Source organism: Schistocerca americana, chromosome 1, assembly GCF_021461395.2.
Source record: "Schistocerca americana isolate TAMUIC-IGC-003095 chromosome 1, iqSchAmer2.1, whole genome shotgun sequence".
Taxonomy (NCBI): domain Eukaryota; kingdom Metazoa; phylum Arthropoda; class Insecta; order Orthoptera; family Acrididae; genus Schistocerca; species Schistocerca americana.
In genome coordinates this window covers 834,047,657-834,070,254 of record NC_060119.1, presented here as the reverse complement: position 1 = coordinate 834,070,254, position 22,598 = coordinate 834,047,657, and the positions used below count along the sequence as shown (strand labels likewise).

At 42.5% G+C, this 22,598-nt stretch overlaps 1 protein-coding gene across 1 annotated transcript in view; it reads left to right on the top strand.

The window, feature by feature from the left end:
• Positions 1–22,598, top strand: part of LOC124594538 (beta-1,3-glucan-binding protein-like) — a 286,026-nt gene that overhangs the window by 255,616 nt on the left and 7,812 nt on the right. The window contains exon 5 of the mRNA XM_047132914.1: positions 12,014–12,227. Within this exon, the coding sequence (XP_046988870.1) occupies positions 12,014–12,227 (214 nt within the window). The remainder of the gene's footprint in view (positions 1–12,013; positions 12,228–22,598) is intronic.

The window sequence follows — 22,598 nt, the reverse complement described above, 5'->3', positions numbered from 1 at the left end:
TTAGCAGTTAAGTCCCACAAGATTTCACACACATTTTTGAAGATACTTCAGAAGTTGATAGAGACTCATTCAATTTCAAACAAGATTAGCTTTCCAACTGCCTTTGAAAATGTGACCGATATAATCAACAATTTCAAGAGTGATGAAAGCTACTGTACTTGCTTAATGAATAAGAGAAGATACGTGTTTGTTTTTGTGGCCTGTAAGCAATTAAAAGAACAGTATTTGTTTAGGACACCTTTTACTACTATAATAGATATTATGACCTAAAACGTTTTAATTTTATTTTAATGCATCGTCAGTTGTGACTGCAAAATTGCTTTTTCACCCTCAGTTTTGTTGAAAGAGATAGAAAAAAGCTACTGTTCTTCGTGTTGCCTCTCCTTAGAGGCCTAACAACTTCTGTGGTTCCATATTTAAATTTGGTTTGCACAATTATAATGTATTTTCAGCAGTGCAACACCACCACAAACTTTCATACAGCGTTGTACAATGCTGGGAGTGACGAAAGTGTCTTGGGGTACAAATATGTGCGCTGGAAGCATATGACATGCGAGATCACTGAAAGAGTTAACATGAAGCACAGAGACTTTTAGGTTACATTTAAAATAAATGAAATAATATATAACTTTGGTGAAACAATTTTAGTCGATGTTTGATAACTGTAGACCCAAGCATTGCTGGAACCAGTCTGTCCTTTCAATCCACACTTTCAAACAACTCAGATTTCTACAGCACATCTCTTCCACTCTACTTGTCACCTCTTTCTCATTTTCCTTTCCAGATCTTTCCAGACACTTCTTCTACAGACCTATCCAATGACGAGAAAAGCCTTCCCCAGATTCATTTTGGTGCCCCTGGAGCTGCCCACTGTAGATATCAGGCCAACGGTTGACCTCCCAGGTCTGAAGCCATCCTGTTCCTTTCTGTTTGGTCTCGATCCTTGTTTGGATTTTGCTCTCCAGGATCTTTTCATATATCTTGGCACAGTGTGGCATCAGTGTGACTCCCCTTTGTTTCCTAAAATCCTTCCCACTCCCTTTCTTGAATATAGGGACAATTAGTGCCCTCTTCCAATCTTCTGGAGTCTTCTTCTCATTCTGCGCCACCCACATCACGCGATACAGCCTCTGTTTCCCAATTTTCCCTGCTGCCTTCACAATTTCACACATGGCGCCTTTCTTCCTTTCATATTGTCAAGTGCCATTTTCCATTTCTTTCCATGTCAGACCCTTTTACCACCAGAGTTTACTTCTTTCACCATTAGCCTATTATCCTCAACTCAAAGTCTGTTCGGATTTAGCAAGTGTTCAAAGTATTCCTTCCACACTATCTTCAGTGTCTCTTTTTTGTTAACCTTTTTGTCACTATTATCCATCATCGTTGCATCCTCTCTCAAACCTCTCCTCTTACTTTTGACCATTCGATATATAAGGGGGGTTCAAAAAGAAACGAGCTGGAGCTATAATTACAGAAACCAGTACCTGTATGTTAGACGTATTGACCCTTGCTGTAGAGACACTTGTCCCACTGTGACACAAGGTGGTGAATGGCTGTCTCATAAAATTCCCGGGGTTGCGATGTTAACCAACTCCGCACATACAGCTGGATGTCGTCATCCGAGGTGAATCGTTTGCCCCTCAGAGCCTTTTTAAGGGCACCAAAAAAGGCGCAATTACAAGGAGAGAGGTCCAGGCTGTACGGAGGATGGCCGAGAACCTCCCATTTGAATTTGTGCAGGAGTGCCGCGACTATGTTGGCCGTAAGAGGTTTTGCATTGCCGTGGAGCAGAATGGCCCCACGGGTGAGATTGCCTGGTCGTTTTGATTTGATCGCGTGGCGAAGCGTGGTCGAGGTTTGCGAGTAACGCTGGGCATTCACTGCAGGAAGTGAGTCAGGAGGGGGCAATCTTGGTCAAACAAGAACGTCAGCATAGCCTCTCCTGCACTCGCATGGATGACCTTGGCTTTTTTTTATGGTGGTACCCTGGATGCTTCCACTAGAGACTTTGTTGTTTTGATTCTGGTTCGAAGTGATGCCACCATGACTCATCTCCAGCCACCACTCGTACCAGGAACGCATTCCGTCCCCAAACATAGCGCTGCATATGAGCAAGACAGTGGGCCATTCGACATGCTTCCTGGTGTGGTTGAAGATTGTGGGGCACCCATTGGGCACACACTTTGCGCATGTGTAGTCGTTCCTTCATGATGGTGTGAACACTTCCGACGCTCGATCCGACCCCAGCGGCTACTGCTTTCACTGTCACTCGGCAGTCCTGGGTAGTGAGTCCATCCACCAGCTGGACGATGTCATCGGTAATGCAGTGTGGTGCTCCAGATCGTGCATCATCGGCTAACGAAGCCCGTCCTTCCCTGAAGCGCTTGTGCCACGCCATAACCCTTGCAAGAGACATGCAGCGTTCGCCGTACACTTGTAACATTCGTCGATGAATGTCCCTTCCTCCTACTCCTTCCGCTGTCAGAAAACGAACAACGTCTATTTGCTCTTCATTGACGCCCCCATGTCACTGTTTGCAACGCAACTGGCAGTGTTGGACGATTGATGCATGCTACTGCTTGCTCTGTATAGTCACGTGACGTGCTCGCATGGCCTCTAGCGACGGGCTGTGAACTTCCAAGCTCTGGTCGGAACCACACCTCAGTTACACACGCCACGATATTACCCTCCTGTCAGCGGTTTGCGCATTCCAGACTCCGGCTCGTTTCTTTTCGAACGCCCCTTATGGTATTTTCTTACTTCCTCTGCTATCTTCATCATCTTAGTCCATTCTTCCATCCACTTTCCTCTCTCATCTGACACTTTTCTCATTTACCTACTGTATTACTCGAAGACCATTCTGTATTCAACATTATTGACATGTAGATAGATTATAAACGATCTCAGCAAAAGAGAACAAGTAGAGTGGAGGAGATGTGATGTAGAAATCTGAGTTGTGTGAAGTGTGGATTGACAGGATGGAATGGTTCCATCAAACAAGTGGTGTGAAACAGGACAGTGCATAGTCACCTCCCCTCTTCATTGTGGTCTTGGATGAGACAATGACTAAGATGACTGTAAAAACTGGAGAAGACAGGATGAAAGCAATGGTGTTTGATGATGATTTGATGATCTCTGGAAACAATGAGGAGGAGATTCAGGAACAGCTGGATGCTTCGGAACAAGCTGTGAGACAGTATAGAATGAAATTTAATGCAAAGAAATGTGAGATCCTGATTACAAGTAGAATGAGAGATAGACCAACTAGCGGAATAACGATTGGAAGTAAACATTTGAACAAAGTAGAAAGTGTCAAGTACTTGGGAAGTGTGGCAGAGGAAAATGGAAGAAATGAGAAAGAGACCAGTGAACGTGGCAGACAGGCGGAAGCATTCCTGTGGGGTGTTAAGGGCCTGGTTGGGAACAAAGACGTCCCTCAGGGAAGCAACGAAGTAATATAAAGAAGTTACTACATCCAGATACTGACCTATGGATCGGAAACATGAGTAATAAAGAAAAGAGGTGTAAGCAGATTACATGCATGTGAAATGAAGTTCCTCTGAAGCAGGATAGGAGTAAGAAGTAGAGACAGGATGAGGAATAAAAAGGTACGAGAAATATTGAAAAAGGCAACCTTACAGAGCAAGATAGAAACAGCAAAGCTTAGATGGTACTGGCACTTTCAGAGCTTGAAAAACAAAAGGATTTCCAAGGACATATATGAAAGGCAGATGCGAAGGAAATGACCAAGAGGGAGACCAAGGGAAAGATGGCTGAAAAATGTGGAAGGAAGTGTTGAAAAAAGAGGTGAGGACTGAACCAGAGTAAACACAGAAGGATGATTGGAAAACGGGACTAGATGTCGAGGCTTATGTTGCAAACAGATCCTACGTGGGGTTGGAAAGTGCTCAAGATATTTAAGATGATAATTCGAGTAATATACAGCGAAACCACGATTTCCTTAATCAAATTATAACTGATAAAATAAAATTTACAATGAGCACTAGTAATGGTCTGGTAGTTAGCGAAACGAGTGGGATATAAAAATGCGTATAACCAAATATTATTTGTTTGTATGAAAACGTTGCTGTGATTCCCGAAAGATTATAGTCTTCAACGATGAGGTCCATTCGCAACTAAGATAAAAGCTTGTTAAAAAAAAGCATACAGATTTCTCTTCGAGAAATTGACATGAACATCAGAAAATATAAATCGGGATCATCGGACTTATTGTTATGTGATTTCCATGGGTCAGCAATTTCTGGAATATACAACTATATGCGAATTTAGACTTTCTCTGTGAATCTAGATGATGAAGTCTTCTCGGGTTATCAACCGAGTCAAGGTGTCATTCTGGGGCAAAGTTTCAATAAGTTTTCCACTTGTCGTCTTCAGGCGACTGAGAGACTCCGCCTTACGATGACAAGTAGGAAACTTGTTGAAACGTTTCCGCAGACCGACGCCTTGACTCGGCTGATAACCCGAAAAGATTTCATCATATAAAAACATGTTTTACTTTACGAATCCGAAGATTTATGGTTCGATTCCTCTGGGCCCTGACTTCTCTCCCTGGAGATGTTTTTGTAACTAACAAGGGGACCGCGCCTAATTGACACCACCGATTTCGTCCAAATTTGAGGTATACGCGGGGCTTGGCCAGGAACGGAAGTGACAACAGCGGGAGCTACAGAAAGCTAAGAGCTTAGAGGAAATTGCAGATCTTATGCGGGTCGGGTGCGACACCAGGCATTTATGTTAGCGTAGATTCCACGCAGCGGCTGGCGCAGCGTAAAGAGTACAGAACGGTGATCGGAGGGTCGTTGGATCGACTGCCTTTGGGGAAATATTTTTTTTAATTGTCATTTTTAAAGTTATTTTTGCTGCAAATAAACGGAAATAATGTTCAGTATTTGTCACTTCTTAGTATTTTCATAAATGGTGTGAAAAGAAAAGACAAGTGAAAATTTACGATTGGAAATAAATTTCAGTAAGTGATTATAAGGTGTACACGAGGAGTTCGTGTATAAAATTACGTACTTTTATTATTTTACAGTTGATGAATTACAAGTGCTAGGTTGAATCCATAGTAAAAACAGGGAGATCAGCAATTTCCTCGACATCTTTCACACGTTACAATCGCCCCATATTGACAGTTACATGATTATCATGATATTTTAAAAAATTCTATAGGAAAACAAACCTGATTTACAGTCGTAAGAAGTTCTCTCTCATCTCGCAATTTGGCAGCGAATGTTGAGGTGGATGTCTGGTTGATGTGCAATGCACTGTATTTGATCCAGTATTCTCTGAGTGTGATTTATTTTTCTCTTTCGAAGAGAAAAGAGCCGTTTTCTGGCTTTCTGATCAAATTCTTTACCTGACGGTAAAAACAGACATCGCATGTTTGCGCTAGCGGAGTGCAATTGGGAGGAGTCTCTTTAATGCTGCTCGATGGCAAGCCTCCTTCACCTTGAAAAATCTCATCGTATAACTGTGAATTTGTTTGTCTTCCTCAGGAGTCAATTACAGAAGAAGTTTGTTCTGGAGTACATAGGGCTACGTCACGTAAGTCATACGGTTTTTACCCTCCACGCTGCCCTCCAATACTAAACTGGTGATCCCTTGATGCCTCAGAACATGTCCTACCAACCGATTCTTTCTTCTAGTCAAGTTGTGCCACAAATTTCTCTTCTCCCCAATTCTATTCAGTACCTCCTCATTAGTTATGTGATCTACCCATCTAATCATCAGCATTCTTCTGTAGCACCACATTTCGAAAGCTATTGTCTTCTTGTCCAAACTATTTATCGTCCATGTTTCACTTCCGTACTTGGCTACACTCCATTCAAATATTTTCAGAAACGACTTCCTGACACTTAAATCTATGCTCGATGTTAACAAAGTTCTCTTCTTCAGAAACGCTTTCCTTGCCATTGCCAGTCTACATTTTATATCCTCTCTACGTACGTTACATTATTTTTTGCGACTGTAGTAATACTCTTATTTACATCATACCCGTTTCGTTTTATTTCAACGTGAACACGTTACTACGCAGTGGAGTCATACACGATGGGCGGATACTCAGCTATTTATCAGGACGAGTGTTCTACGTTAATATTCGACACGAGAGGGGGAACAATACTGGTAGCTTCCTTAAGGCGAGGTTCATATGCTTTTTAGGATATCTATTTCTTTTGCCTTAATGTTTAACAAACAAACAAATTGTCAGTGATCAGAACAAGCACTCTCAGCGCTATGTTAAAAATAATACGAACCTGTTTGCTTGGTCGTAATGATAATTGCGCTGTTCGTACCTATTGCTGCATCTGCAAGTACAGTAAACGGAGAAATACGAATAAATGACTGGAAAGCTCTGATACATTTGTGCGTGTTGCGGTTTTCAGTCCGAAGACTGGTTCGATATAAGTCTCTCCGCTTCTCCACTCTGTTCCAGCCTATGTGTAATTCAGTCTGCTTGTTGTATTCATCCCTCGGTCTCCCTCTACAATTGTTACTACTCTTCCTCCTCTCCCCTCCCCCCCCCCCCCCCACTTTCATACACACTCACCTCCATTACCAAACTGACGATTCCTTGCTGCCTCAAGATATCTCCTACAAATCGATCCCTCATTTTATTCAAGTTGGACCGTAAATTCCTTTTTCCACAATTTTATTCAGTGCTTGTCTTTTTTTTTTATCCGATCTGCCAAGCTAATCTTCAGCATTTTCTTGTAGCAACACATTTCAAAAGCTTCTATTCTCTTGTTGTCTTAACAGCTTATCCTCTACATTTCATTTCCGTACAAGGTTGTACTCCAGAATACCTAATGTTAAGATTTGCACTTTAAGATTTACGCTCCATATTAGCAAATTTCTTTTTTTTCAGAAATACTTTGCATGCCACTGCTATCTGCATGTTATACCTTCTCTACTTCAGGCACCATCACTTATTTTCGCTGCACAAATAACAGAGCACACTCACTGCTTTTGGTGTCTAATTTCCTAATCTAAGTTCATCAACAAGTTCCCATTTAGTTCACCTGCATTCCAATACCCTTATTTCATTTTTGTTATGTTCATATTGTAACCCCTTTTTGAGACTATCCATTCCATTGTGATCATTTAGGAGATCATAAATTCATTAGTTAGCTTGCGTAATTTTTTGGCGCATTTTCGTGACACATAGTGGGAAATTCTATAGCTGATGTAAATGTCACTCGCTGTAAATGTGGCTGTGTAGAACGGTAAAAGTGAAGCACCCATTGTGAGTCGAGGCGTGGCGGAGGTGAGGCTTCTGAAGCGGGAGCAGCGGCGACCGTTACTCAGGTTGCCGCTCGGCTGCGGCTGCCTCTCTGCCGATTAGGTATTTTTGGCTTAATGACCTTTGAGCAAGACGGACCGAATGCTGCTCCGTCAAGGACGGCGCACCACGCCCGCCGAGGCCAGCTTGCCTGATGGATCGTCGCAGACTGGTGCGCCGCGTGGGCCGATGCCGGCGCACTAGGGCACCGGGCACTGTGTGTTTACCAGCACAGGTCGCGAGGACCGAACCAGTAACAGCATCGGTACTGTACTTCTGAGGGTTCTGAACAAGTTGCAAATAGTGTCAAAATTACTTCTCAGACATTTCACACTGCACTCGTCAAAAGTAGGGATGTGGAACAATAAATAAATGTACCGTAGTAACAGAAGAGCTGGTGTGGAGCCATAGTTAAAATATTGGAATCCCATCTGGGATGATTGTAACTCAAATTATGGTTCTCAATCCACATTAGGGCTCTCAGTGAACTCTACATCTACATCTACATCTACATCTACATCTACATACATACATACTCCGCAATCCACCATACGGTGCGTGGCGGAGGGTACCTCGTACCACAACTAGAATCTTCTCTCCCTGTTCCACTCCCAAACAGAACGAAGGAAAAATGACTGCCTATATGCCTCTGTACGAGCCCTAATCTCTCTTATCTTGTCTTTGTGGTCTTTCCGCGAAATGTAAGTTGGCAGCAGTAAAATTGTACTGCAGTAAGCCTCAAATGCTGGTTCTCTAAATTTCCTCAGTAGCGATTCACGAAAAGAACGCTTCCTTTCCTCCAGAGACTCCCACCCGAGTTCCTGAAGCATTTCCGTAACACTCGCGTGATGATCAAACCTACCAGTAACAAATCTAGCAGCCCGCCTCTGAATTGCTTCTATGTTCTCCCTCAATCCTCCCTAAACTTCACTGCCGGACAAAAAATGTGAAGCACCCAGAAGGGGAGGAGGAAACAAAATGAAACTTCATGGCTTGAGGGGATGTATGGTGTCATTTCAGGAATTACAATATCAAGTCAAATTTGCAAATAACTTGGCACTGTGAGTCCACTTACCAGCATAAAGTTGCCCCATCCGGTCTGAATGCACGAGCTGATTCGATTGGGAAGGGTGCCCTAAAGCCGTACTACCCTCTCCTGAGGCAAGCTGCCCACAGATGTTGTAACCGCTTCATCATATCCTGGATACTCGCATTGGAACGAAGTAGATATCTGAGCTGGTCCCATATATGTTCCGTCGGGGACACATTTGGGGATCTTGCTGGCCACGCAGATAGTTCATAGGAACTCGTGTCATGTATGGAAGGACATTCTCCTGTCGAAAAATAGTACTACGAAACTGTCTCATGATGTCCGTGATGTACCGTTGCGCCGTCAGATTTCCCTCAGTCTTTACCAGCCCAGACCCGAAGTCATACCCAACGGCTCGCCACACAATGACGCCAGGAGTAACACCGCTATGCCTCTCCAAAATATAGGAAGAATCTTCTCCCCAGGTCGCTGCCAGACTTGCCAGTGATGGTCATCTGGACTAGTTCAGAACCGCGGTTCATCGCTGAACACAATGCGACGCCATTCATCAGCAGTGAATGCTTGCCGGCGGGCCAACGCCCCAAACGCTGCCGTTTCTGTTCTGATGCCGGCCGGGGTGGCCGAGCGGTTCTAGGCCCTACAGTCTGGAACCGAGCGACCGCTACGGTCGCAGGTTCGAATCCTGCCTCGGGCATGGGTGTGGGTGATGTCCTTAGGTTAGTGAGGTTTAAGTAGTTCTAGGGGACTGATGACCTCAGAAGTTAAGTCCCATTGTGCTCAGAGCCATTTTTTCTGTTCTGATTGTAAGTAGGCTGTTTAGGTTTTTATGTTGGTAACGCCATGTAGCGCTCTATATGAAAATCACTGACTGTGCTGTGTGCAGTCGGAGGCTGGTTGGCATTGTTGAAATATTCTCTATTGTAGTGTTGGGCAGTTGGATGTGAACAGGCGCGTAGCGTTGCGCTGTTGGAGGTGAGCTGCCAGCAGTGGTGGATGTGGGGAGAGAGATGGCGGAGTTTTGAGAGCGGATGATCTGGACGTGTGTCCATCAGAGAGAGTAAATTTGTAAGACTGGATGTCTGATATATATATATATTATGATTTTTGAACACTATTAAGGTAAATACATTGTTTGTTCTCTATCAAAATCTTTCATTTGTTGACTATGCCTATCAGTAGTTCGTGCCTTCAGTAGTTACAATATTTTATTTAGCTGGCAGTAGTGGCGCTCGCTGTATTGCAGTAGTTCGAGTAACGAAGATTTTTGTGAGGTAAGTGATTCATGAAAGGTATAGGTTATTGTTAGTCAGGGCCATTCTTTTGTAGGGATTATTGAAAGTCAGATTGCGTTGTGCTAAAAATATTGTGTGTCAATTTAGTGTTGATCAGAATAAGTAAATAGAGTAATGTCTGAGTACGTACAGTTTTGCTCAGCTGTTTGAAAATCAAATAACGTAGAGGTTTATCGGCACACTAATTCATTAATTTTTCAAAGGGGATGTTTCATGATGTAAACAGCAGCCTACGCATGGGACTGTAATTCGCTAGTCCTCTGGTGCTTGTCTCCAACCAGGGATGTGGGATGACACGGATCATCCCAAGAACCCCATTACTTGCCCTTGGATGACAGCCGCAGATGTGGAGGAGCTTTGATGTGCTTGGCAGACAACACTCCGATCCTCTCCTCTGGTTGTCTACATGGTCGATCGAAGCCTTGACGACGGGTATGCCTGTATTCACGTTCCCATGGAATCCAACATCGGGTCACTGTCACATCAGAATGCCTCACAAATCTGAATACTGCACGATTCGACCAGCCACCCAATTGGAGACCAACAATAAGGCCCTTTCAAACTCTGTCAGGTATCCCACACGAGTACACGGCATTTCTGTGTCCTTCGCAGTGATGATTTAACATCTGACGCTCTGCATGCGCTTTATATACCCTGCCAGGTCTGCTAACAACACAAAAGGTGAACAACATTAATGCACTCTGAAGGCAGTTCTTCGTGTCACAGAAAATTGCAGCTTTAAATATTAACTTACCCGCCGATGATATGTACTACGAGTACGAAATTACATGGACATCCGACCATGTCCTTTGCATGTTTCACTTTTTTTGTCAGGCAGTGTACTTTCGTATAGTTCTTTTGTATCTATCCTTCCTCGATACGTGTTCGTACTCGGTCTGCAATGAAATTGTAGTCGACGACACGTTACATTCTAATCCTCATTTTCCAGAGCCTCCGTCATTTCGTGGTCATGACGTACACTCCGCTAACATTACTAGACCAATAAATACATCTTGCATGCGCATGTACTAAATTAACAGGGCAAATACCGACAGTAAACTCCTGATATAAGGACACTCGACAAAAATGTTGGTCAACCGCAGGAGACACGACGCTAATATCGTGTAACGACGCTTCGAGTCTTGATAATATTCTTCAAATTTCTACAGGTGTACCAAATTCCGCTGAAGTCACTCATTGATGGTTAGATCCTGCAGAGCTATCTAGTTGAAGGAGGCGTGATTTCTACGTTTCAATCAGCTCTTCTACACGCTACCGGTACCAGATATTTTCTGTGCGGTCATTTTCGGGTGATTAGCGGGCCAGTCCAGATAAGACAGGGTGCCTAAGTGTTCGTCAAACCAGGAACGTATCAGTGCAGTCCTGTGAACACGGTTGTTCTTGTCTTGGATGAGAATATCTACAGCACATTCATGAAGATGTAGAAGAAGGGCCACCGAGAATGTTGAAATAAACATCCTGGTTCGTATTCACGGTAACCTGATTGACAGGATCCAAGTAACGATGCCGAAAACAGCCCAGTGTTGGGGAGGGGGGGGGGGGGGGCGTTAACCCGAGAAACATTGAGGTTAGTTTAATTTTAAGAAATGCGGTATAAGAGTCACCCTAGTGACCGGGTTGTGTATGATTGATGAATTATTGTCATAGTTATATAAATAATGAAAGCGAGATTATGTATGCCTGTGACATCTTTGGGATTGAAAGAATGAAGATTTCGGTCTTGCGAGTCCTTCAGTACAGAGGAAAAGATCTTGAAACACATAACTTTCCTGCATCCGCTGTTAATTATTTTCGTTTTATTTTTATTTTGCGAACTAAAAAAAAAAAAACAGAAATAGATAACATCCATTGTAGGAAACGTATTTCTTTTAAGAAGTCTATCACGCCCGTGGACCCTATTGCAACTAAATTACTAGAAGGGAAGAACTGATGCTATCGTTTATGGTTGTTAACGGGGAAGATAGGGGCCTGATACAGGTATGAATTTATTCCTCCTAAGCAGTCCTCGTCAGCTCGAGAATTAACCAGGAACGTATATGCTTACCTTACCTTAAATCTGTCATCAGTTCCTTTACTGTATAATTACCTACACTGAAACATATAAACTGTTTCAGTTTGGTACATGCTCGTTAATCCATCAACAGTGATAAATAATTTCATTAGGAAGTTGAAATATTGACAGAAAGGTTGTTTGGAAGAAAAGTTTGACTAGCAAATTCTTTTCTAATTCCAGTTGTAACAATGGAATGTAACTGAGGAAACTCATTCATTTGATATCATGTCGACACAGAATGTATGAACATTGGACTGCAGAATAAAATAATTTTGTAATTTACACTTCATTTTCAGGACCCTCTCCAACGGCCGTGACTTCGCAGACGACTTCCATCTCTATGGGATGGTATGGACACGTAACTCTATCAGCTTCACGATCGATCATCAACTGATCGGGTCGATCTCGGCGCCCGCCGGTGGCTTCTGGAGGCTGGGCGGGTTCGAGCAGAACCCCGGCGGCAACAACATCTGGCGCGCGGGGGACGTGCTCGCGCCTTTCGACAAAGAGGTGCGTCTCCCTCCCTCTCTCTCTCTCTCTCTCTTTCAACATATTATACCCAACCGGTATAACAATCTGTCACAGAATATTTTACTTCATTTTTCCGTGTTGTGTTTTGTGCCTGTGATCCATGCACGCTTATTCTCAAGTCGCTGACTTGTAAGCTGTTTAGCGTGGAACATATCTAGTTCTTTGGTTATCCTGAAGAAAGAGTGAGGCAGGAGAGGGGAGATTTCCAGAGCAACACGTGTCGGAAACCAAAACACTCACGTCTTATCATTTTGCCACAGTTACTGACCAGTTCGCATTAAAACATGTGGCAATGAAAAAAGTATAGTGGCAAACACTGTTAGGATTAAATATTGCCTGAAAACTGACGTAAAATATGTCTTCGAGGAGACTTTTCCAATGGTTGGAAAAGACTTGAATTGTTTGGAGAACCTGATAAGGGGATTCGTCTCTCAGGTCGACCTTCAAACCACCTTAGGTGATATTGTTACAGGAGAGTAACTTGTGGAGGAATACAGACGATTCCTCGGGACTGACTGCACTGTCATTTTATACCAGTCTTTAAAATGTTAGTGCCGGCCTGGGTGGCCGAGCGGTTCTAGGCGCTACAGTCTGGAACCGCGCGACCGCTACGGTCGCAGGTTCGCATCCTGCCTCGGGCACGGATGTGTGTGATGTCCTTAGTTTAGTTAGGTTTAAGTAGTTCTAAGTTCTAGGGGACTGATGACCTCAGAAGTTAAGTCCCATAGTGCTCAGAGCCATTTGAACCATTTTTTAAAATGTTAGTGAGTTGTATTTTTTGCGGGTATGCAATTCATGGATATAGCATGAGCATTTGAAAGTCATACGTTTCACAATGCTAATAGGAGTCTTACAAGCAACAAAGCCTAGCTCGTGAAATGGGTAGTGGCTGCTATTTTCACCGCAAGGCAGATACTACTCACAAAACAACCACAGCAGAATGTACGTCTTCCCCAGTATTAGATATTAAAAGGTGTTCCGATTAGTTTGCCGTGCGTGTTAAACAGCAGCTTTCGGAACGGGGAGGTGCACCGGTTCTGGGTCCAATCCGCCCGTCGGATTATCGTCGAGGGTCGGTGCGCCAGCCAGACCAGGTGTTGTTTTTAGGCGGTTTTCCACATCCCACTAGGTGAATTCAGGGCTGGTACCCAAGTCCCACCTCAGTTACAAGATTCACATACATTTCGAAAATTTTCGCTTGCTTTCGTGTGACTAACACTGCACGCAGACTGTTCAGGCACACAGATTTTCTCTCAGGAGGTAACGAGGTGGTGACAGGAAGACAAGAAGGCCAGCCGACTACCCCTTAAGCTAACCGTGTCACATCCGTTAATAACCGTGTCAACCCTGCGCTATGCGGTACAAAGTCACAAGGAAAAGAAGTTCTGATTAGTTTGCTGCCGAAATGTTAGGCATCGTCCTGTGATATTCATGACAGCACTGAAGGACAGCCTTATACCAAGGAATACGCAATTCACGATTACAGTCTGTAACTGTGCCTCTCGTTGCACGTACTCTATTGAAACTCGTATTATTCCTAACATCATTTATTAAGAAAATGAGGAAAAGACGTTTAGAAACCACACACGATTTAAATGAACAGGGAATTTATTCTGCTTTAAATTCAACACAGATGTGCCCAAGTTGTCTAGCTTGCATTCACACCGCAGTTCACCTTACATGATCTCACACGCGTTAGCCGTTGCTCGTGCAACAGAAACTCCCCATCGCAGCTCCATCCCTCAGATTTAGTGGTAATATGGCTCAGTCAATAGCCCGTCAAAAACCGAATACAGATCAAGTATGAAAACAGTAAGAATGTGTACTGAACTGTGAAAAAAGAAGCAACAAAATAGAAACCGTAACGGTCCAAGCTCAACAAATGAACCATCGAGCAAATGTCAAGAATAATAGCGTTGTGGTTGTGTGGTTCAGCGTCGGACTACAAAGTGGGAAAATTGTGTTCAAAACTCCCTCCTCCCCTGTTTCTTTCCCTCACAAAATCATTGACGTGTCTTTTCTCACTCTGTAGTCATATTATACATTGTTGCAGAATATGAGTTATGTGGTAAGAATATATTACCGTCATAAGCAAACGTGATGAATAGAGTGAGATGCCGCATAGGCCACTCGCAGAAATGAAAAAAAAATAACAAATAAACGGCTACGCAGTATGTTACAACAAAGGAATTCAAGAGTCAAAACTTCCAAAACGGAACGCTAGGGTCATAACATGTGGTACATGTGTAGAACAGATAGGAGGTATGTACGTGTGGGGCTTCCTTTTTTACAGCTCGCTTCTGCAAACGGACCCTAAACTACAAATTTGAATACAGCGAGCAGACACGTCAACGACGGGCAGGACAGTTGATAATTTTGTAAAAAAAAAAAAAAAAAAAAAAATGGCGACGAGGGAGATTTGAAGACGGATTCGCAGTCCAACACACTGACCACATAACTAAGACGCCGCCGCTATTCTACTGTGCTCAATGTTGTACATCTTGAGCTTCGGTCCTTCACCGCTTCCAGTTTTCTTCTTTTTTCACAGTTCTGTACACCTTCTTCGTGTTTTCATGCTTGATTTGCGTTCAGCTTTTGACGAGATATCCACTGCGCCATCTTGCCATTAAATCTGAGGGGGTTGCGATGGGGAATTTCCCTTGTTAGGCTCGATACAATCGCTATAATACCTCAAATATTCTTGCAATGACATAATTTCGAGACTTTACTGGTCTCATACAGATAAGATTTTATGTATATAGACTGAAGCGGCGGGTGAAAATTTGTACCAAGGCCGGGAGTCGAACTTGGGTCTCCAGCTTACTAGGCAGGCGTGCTAGCCACAGCGGTTCACACAACTGCAGGGATTACCCTGGTATGCCTCTCTCCTCTGTCCAAATTCTCACTGCCGCCCCAGTCTAAGTTAAATCCCCCTTACACACGAACAGTTGTGGAATGTTCTGGAATAGCACCTCAGCATCGAACGTAAATGGGGGATCTAGCCTGAAACCCAGCTGCAGGTACTATAGAAATTAAATGACACAATTTCAGAGACTTTCCCGGCCTTGGTACAAATTTTCACTCGCCTCCTTAGTCTATATACATAAAATCATTTCTGTATGAAACCAGTAAAGTATCTGAAACTGTGTCATTTCATCTGTATAAGTACCTGCACCTGGGTTTCGTGCTGGATTCCCCATTTACGTCCGACACTGAGGTGCTATTCCAGAACATGGAGAGCCTCGGCAGTTCTGTTCGTGTGTAAGGGGGAATTTAAAGTAGACTAGAGCGCCAGTGAGAATTTGGATCTAGGAGGGAGGCATGCCAGAGTAATCCGTGCAGTTGTGAAAACCGCTGTATCAAGGTGGCTAAGTGGCTAGCGAACCTGGGTTCGATTCCCAGCCTTGGTACAAATTTTCACTCACTGCTTCAGTCTCTACAGGGTGTTACAAAAAGGTACGGCCAAACTTTCAGGAAACATTCCTCACACACAAATAAAGAAAAGATGTTATGGCGTCCGGAAGCGCTTAATTTCCATGTTAGAGCTCATTTTAGTTTCGCCCACCTACGCTCAATGGAGTACGTTATCATGATTTCATACGGGATACTCTACCTGTGCTGCTAGATCATGTTCCTTTACAAATACGACACAACGTGTGGTTCATGCACGATGGAGCTCCTGCACATTTCAGTCGAAGTGTTCGTACGCTTCTCAACAACAGATTCGGTGACCGATGGATTGGTAGAGGCGGACCAATTCCATGGCCTCCACGCTCTCCTGACCTCAATCCTCTTGACTTTCATGCATGGGGGCATTTGAAAGCTCTTGTCTACGCAACCCCGGTACCAAATGTAGAGACTCTTCGTGCTCGTATTGTGGACGGCTGTGATACATTACGCCATTCTCCAGGGATGCATCAGCGCATCAGGGATTCCATGCGACGGAGGGTGGATGCATGTATCCTCGCTAACGGAGGACATTTTGAACATTTCCTGTAACAAAGTGTTTGAAGTCACGCTGGTACGTTCTGTTGCTGTGTGTTTCCATTCCATGATTAATGTGATTTGAAGAGAAGTAATAAAATGAGCTCTAACATGGAAAGTAAGCGTTTCCGGACACATGCACACATAACATATTTTCTTTCTTTGTGTGTGAGGAATGTTTCCTGAAAGTTTGGCCGTACATTTTTGTAACACCCTGTATACATTAAATATTCTTTCTTAAATTCCGAAATTAATCTTAGTCAGCATTCATTAAGCTTGTATGCTCGACCACTTACATCACACGCTACCGCGGCCTGGCCTACTGGCTCTCTCACAGCGGACCGACTCTCATCTACGCGCACGAAAGCACAAAAAAAAAAAAAGAAAAAAAAAAAAAAAAAAAAATTAACTTCTGAGGTCATCAGTCCCCTAGAACTCAGAACTACTTAAACCTAACTAACCTAAGGACATCACACACATCCACGCCCGAGGCAGGATTCGAACCTGCGACCGTAACGGTCGCGCGGTCCCAGACTGTAGCGCCTCGAACCGCTCGGCCACTTCGGCCAGCTCTAAAACCACACCTTTTTCGTAACATGAGCCAGCCCCTCGTCATCTCTGCCACTCCGGCCTGGCAGAGATAATTAAGGATAGATCCGATACATTACATACAAGATCGATGTCAGTATCATTACTAGATCAATAAGGAACGAACTGTATCCCTCACATTATGGAAGAGGATACTGCAGGCGTCCAGAGACACGAGATTGGTGTTTAACGTCACGTCGACAGCTAGAGACAGGTACCTCTGACTGGACAAGGGTATCAAAGAAAACTGGTCTTGGCGTTTTTAAAATAACATCTCGACATTAACCCTTTACACTCACCCGCACTCAAAAAATATACATAACACACAATCTGCACACAAAATTCGCGACGAAATATTGTCACTGAGTACAAGGGAAAAAAACTTTTCCGATTAGAGGCTGGGTTTCTCAGGAACAATGCTGTAATATTCTTTCCTTCTGTGCTGGAAACCGTTCAGAGGGTGATTCGAATCCCGATCGTCCTGAACACGCGTTCATTCTCTTGACCATTGCGTCACCTGTGTTGGCGTCTTGAAATCGAGGCTCGATAACAGGATGTATCCTGAAATGAACAGTGCAGCACAACGGTTAATAATTTATAATGCATAATTAGCTACAGTCATTGAACAGCCTCAGCCTAGTCTCGTATGACTGAAGTCTACCACAAGTCAACACTCTGCCGAAGGAATTGCTATATCGTACGGAGGAGGAGCACATGCAAGGATATGTGCCCATCTATTCGAAGGCCTTTAGAAAAAAAACACTTATTAAGTGGTTTCGAAGGATCCAGTGATTCTGTAAGTATAGTGGACATTAATTTGCAGAGTGAAATAAAAGCGACGGAGTTACCTAGTATACTGTAAAGTACTCAAAGAGCCTGCGGCATTTTCATAGATGTTGCTAGACTCCTGTATGAGGGTATCCTTGTCGTTCATTTTGTTCATATTCTCTCCAGAGAGACATAGTTTAGCTTTAAGCTTCTGTGGTGCATCTAAACAACGTAATGGTCTTGCTTACATTTTGAAAAATTTTGCTTCCAATTGAGTAACCCAATGGCTAGAAAATGTCTCCGATTATGTTACGTGTGACTGGCTAGGACTGAGACCAGTATGAGGCGCTGCCCAAGGGCAGCTGCCGTCCTGCGAGCGAATCAGACTAATAGGATCGAAGCAGAGAGCGTCTCTATTCCCCAGCGCAGTCTCATACACGTAAAACACGGAGAGAAATTACATAGAAACCTATGCGACACCAAATGTGTGGAAACAAACAAATTACGACAGCTTATGACAGAGGTATTTCTTTGTCCTTCCTGTTTATTACAGTTCTTAATTATCTAGGAGAAGAAGTCTTAATGCTCTTCCCCCAAGTAATTAAGAACTGCAACATTCGTAAGGTGATTATAATTAATATCTTCTCGTTAAAATTCCATTCCACTTCCAAAAGTAACTGTCAATGAACTTATTTAAATGAAAATCTTTTAACAGTGGAGAACGAATTAATTAACTTTTTATTTTTGACGACCGGTTCCCAAGCTGAAACAGTGATCTTCAGGTCTTCAAACAAATTTCTGTTATAAATCGTGTTGCATTATGCGTTTTCACTAATGCAATGTCGTCAGTACCGTGGAGAAAATAGAGCACATTATACATGTCTGTCAAAAGTAAAACAGTGTGCAGATAAAGATCTCCATGTGCAAATGGGCGTGTTCACACACTTCACTGAGCCTTTTTAGTACTTAACATGTACGATATGTAGTAAAAATGCACATTTGTACAAATGTTTACATCTGCATGTCATGTAATATACATCATGGGTACATCTCAGTCAAAGTATACCGCGCAAATGCACTTCTGCTGAGGTGTCCATGGTGTATACAACAAGTCATGTAAACGTAAACATTTGTCTAAATGTACATTTTTTACTGTATATTGTGCATTTCAAAAACTGACAAGCATCAATGGAGTACAACGTGTGTGAAAATGCCCATCTGCATAAGGTGCTTTTTATCTGTATGTGGTTTTACTTTTGACAAACCTATGTATACTGTGCTGTGTTTTCTCCATGATAATGACGGTAGGGCATGAGTGATAAATGCTTAATGGAACAAGATTTATAAACAAAAGTTTTTTTGAAGATCGGAAGATGACATTTTCAACCGTTGAAACCGGCCGTTGGTATCAAAAATCAATTAGTGAGATCTCGGCTATTAAAAATTTTTTTTTCAAGTGAGTATAGATCGCTCCTTCCAATTTCTCAGTATGAGGTACTTCAGTCAGTTTATTTAAACTCTCAAAATCCTTGCTGAGAACAAAAGTTCTGTAACAGTTAGATGTCGTACATTGCAGAGTATTACAACTTTTCGACAATACAAGCTACGAAAATTTCAGCAATTTAAAAATGTTTAATTACAACTCATTGACTTTTCTACGTGAGTGTGTTTTGTCGATACAGTAAGGACGTGGAACGTGATTTCTTCGAGAAACAGAGACGCAGTTAAAAAGTGAAGAAGCATGAAGATCATTCATATGTATAACCTTGAATAACTATGAAGTGACCTATAGCACTAGCCATGATCATTGCAAAAGGACAAGACCGTTTCTACAGAACCTCCTCGAGTGTGCGATGAAGAATGTGAAATTCTGAAAATTCATCTCCTTTACTTTTACCTGTAAGTCAGGACAAGACAATTTATATCATAGCTCTCACAACCCACCTAGTATAGATTTTGATTAACTTTGCAGAAGTACTGTTGACGTCTTGCCCTACCATTATTTGTACTAAAACCAACATGCCACGAATTTTTCCTGGATAAGGAAAACCAACGTCATTTGAGCAAGGTAACTGATATATAAAATCCCACCAATGTTGTGCAGAACTGTGGGGAAATATGTCTGACAGCTCGCGAGTGAGATAGAAGTCTTGTGCACCTGTCTCTCTCCCTCTCGAGTGCCCAAGACGAAGTGCATTCCCAGGAAGTGTCGTCTTATAACCAGCTCGAACACCGAATTTTTGTGCGAGTGAATCTCGGCTATTAAAATTTTTTTTCAAGTGAGTGTAGATCGATCCTTCCATATTCTCAGATGAGGGACTTCAGTTAGTTTGTTTAAACTCTCAAAGTCCTTGCTGAGAACAAAAGGTCTGTAACAGTTAGCTTCGTACTTTGCAGAGTATTACAACTTTTCGACAATACAAGCTACGAAAATTTTAGCAATTTAAAGATGTTTAATTACAACTCATTGACTTTTCTACGTGAGTGTGTTTTATCGCTACAGTAAGGACGTCGAACGTGAGTTCTTCGAGAAATAGAGACGCATTTAAAAAGTGAAGAAGCATGAGGATCATTCATATGTATAACCTTGTATAACTATGGTTAGGAAGTGACCTATAGGACTGGCCTTGATCATTGCAAAAGGACAAGAACGTTTCTACAGAACCTCCTCGAGTGTCTGATGAAGAATTTAGAAGTCTGAAAATTCCTGTCCTGTTACAGGGTAATTTTGTTTATACACCATTAAACGGTCTTTTAAAGGCGAAGAACGTATTTACTGAGATGTATCACTTATCCTCTAACGGAATCGATCAAAATTTTGACAAATCGTATTTTGAATTCAAATGTAGTATGAGATTTTCGGAAGTACTGGTTCATGTACCGAAGCCGGACTTGGCCACAGCTGCTTCACAAACGAGAAAGATAAGACTTTTTAAAGGTCTCCATTTTATCTCCTCCAAACTACCGATACCTTCAGAGTTTCGTTTTAAAGTGCTGTGATAGGTCGGAATGGTTTATATCAATTACAAACGATAATTCACTTCTCGTACTGTATTTTGGGACGTTCTGGCTTATGGGAATCTAGTAGTCAGCAGGTCAGAGAGAACTGTTGCAGATTAACGCCTTGTGATTAATTTCTATTCATGATGAAGATGAATATGAATCATTTATCATTCGTCGTTCTTGTGTTAGGACATTCTTCATGAATTGTGTTCAAAGTTAAAAGCTTCATAACTTGTTTTTACTTTGCGCAATGGAAGCTATGCGAATTTTAATTCTTCGGATATTCCGAGAAGAATATAGTTTCAGTGTTGTATTTCTTGTCCGTCGGCGACAGACTAAACGAGACCGTCAGCTGCTTCGCCTGGTCGGAGTTCCACTGCGGAGCTGTCCTGTGTGCTTGGTTGCCTACATTCAGGATTCAGCTAGTGCAACTGACTTACCGTTCGGTGCTCTCTGTAGTCATCACTATGTTCCGGAAGAACATCCTCCTTATGAGTGTCAGAACACCAAAAACCACAGTGCAGGTATTCTTCAGACAATCGTCTCCTTGTTTCCATTCCACTACTTTTAGAAACTCCGACTATAGCATTTGGGGCTTCACACAATACTCTGTTCTCAGATTCAGGCGTAATAAATAGTTGTGTCCATAGGTGTGTTTTCATGTACCTAAACTGTGGTGTAGATTTTGTTTCAGCCACAAGTGTCTTGTCTATGCATTTTTCACAGATATTAGTGAACATACACTAAACCTAATTTTTGAACATGGAAGTTTACCGCTTATGATACAGCCTCATATTGTAATAAACGGTTATTGATGAAACCAATGTTTCAGCCACAGTTACAGTGGACTTCTTCTGGCTTTACTGGGGTGGACCGAAACGGTGGTTGCGTCAGTAATGGTTTATTTCAATATACTCAGAAAACTTTCATGATAACTGAAGGAAGCCTACACAATTTTAAATTTTTTTAAAATTACGTCACAGGAACAGCCGTTGTGTTTCTCGAGGACATGCAGCTCTACTGTTCGATTTATTTGTGATTTCAATGAGTTAAAGGAATCCCCTACTCATCTTTCTATGTGAGGACGTCATCAGAAAAAAACAATATATCGTTGCACGAATCGCAGCCTAGAATGTTGAGCTCCTAATCTGGTAAGCAGGTAGGTTACAGAATTTCAGAAGGAAATGATCAGGTTGAAATTAGATGTAGTGGGAATTAGGAAAGTGAGGTGGTGGGAACAACATGAATTTTGGTTATGTCAATACAGGATTACCAACACAAAATCAAACAGATGTGATTCAGTACCAGAGCTAATAATAAGTAAAAAAAGAATAAAATTTACCGAAAGAATCACTCCGTGGCGGAATAAAACGTCAAGGGCGTTGCAGGTGACTGACATGAGGGACTTAGTGACCCTCGGTCAACGGCCGCCATGTAAGGAAGAAAGAGGATTGGATTGTGCTCAAGAGGGAAAACTCCCTATCCTAGATAGAGGAGTCACACGATAGTAGGCGTCTTCAGACTGTGCTACATCTAATGGATATATTACTATTAATCTTTATACTGTTGTAGTTCGTTCCTCCAGTAAAGAATGAATTGATAAGACTGGTATCACTATGAAATGAAACTGTTCGCCTCTGAGGTAAAAACTTTTGTGCAATGAGCACTTGGAATATTTTGAACGTTGCGTCACTATTAGCCGTAGCTGCACACAATAAGACTTAGGTTTCCACAAATGAAAGTAGGGCAGTGACTGCGGATATAAATGATTTGAGTAAATCCCTACGGAATGTTTCCATCAACAGCAACAAGCGACAATAATATTTATTCATATTTTACCTCACGAAAGTGTTGATAGTTCTTGTTTGTTGCCTATGCGACGGTATAAGGAGTGTGAACTAGGGGTTTAAAATTCTGTTGTATTGCGTTTGCTATTACGGCTTCTGTAACCTGCGAGAATCAGTGGACCGAGATGTGTTTTTCACTGTTTAAACACAATGGACCTGC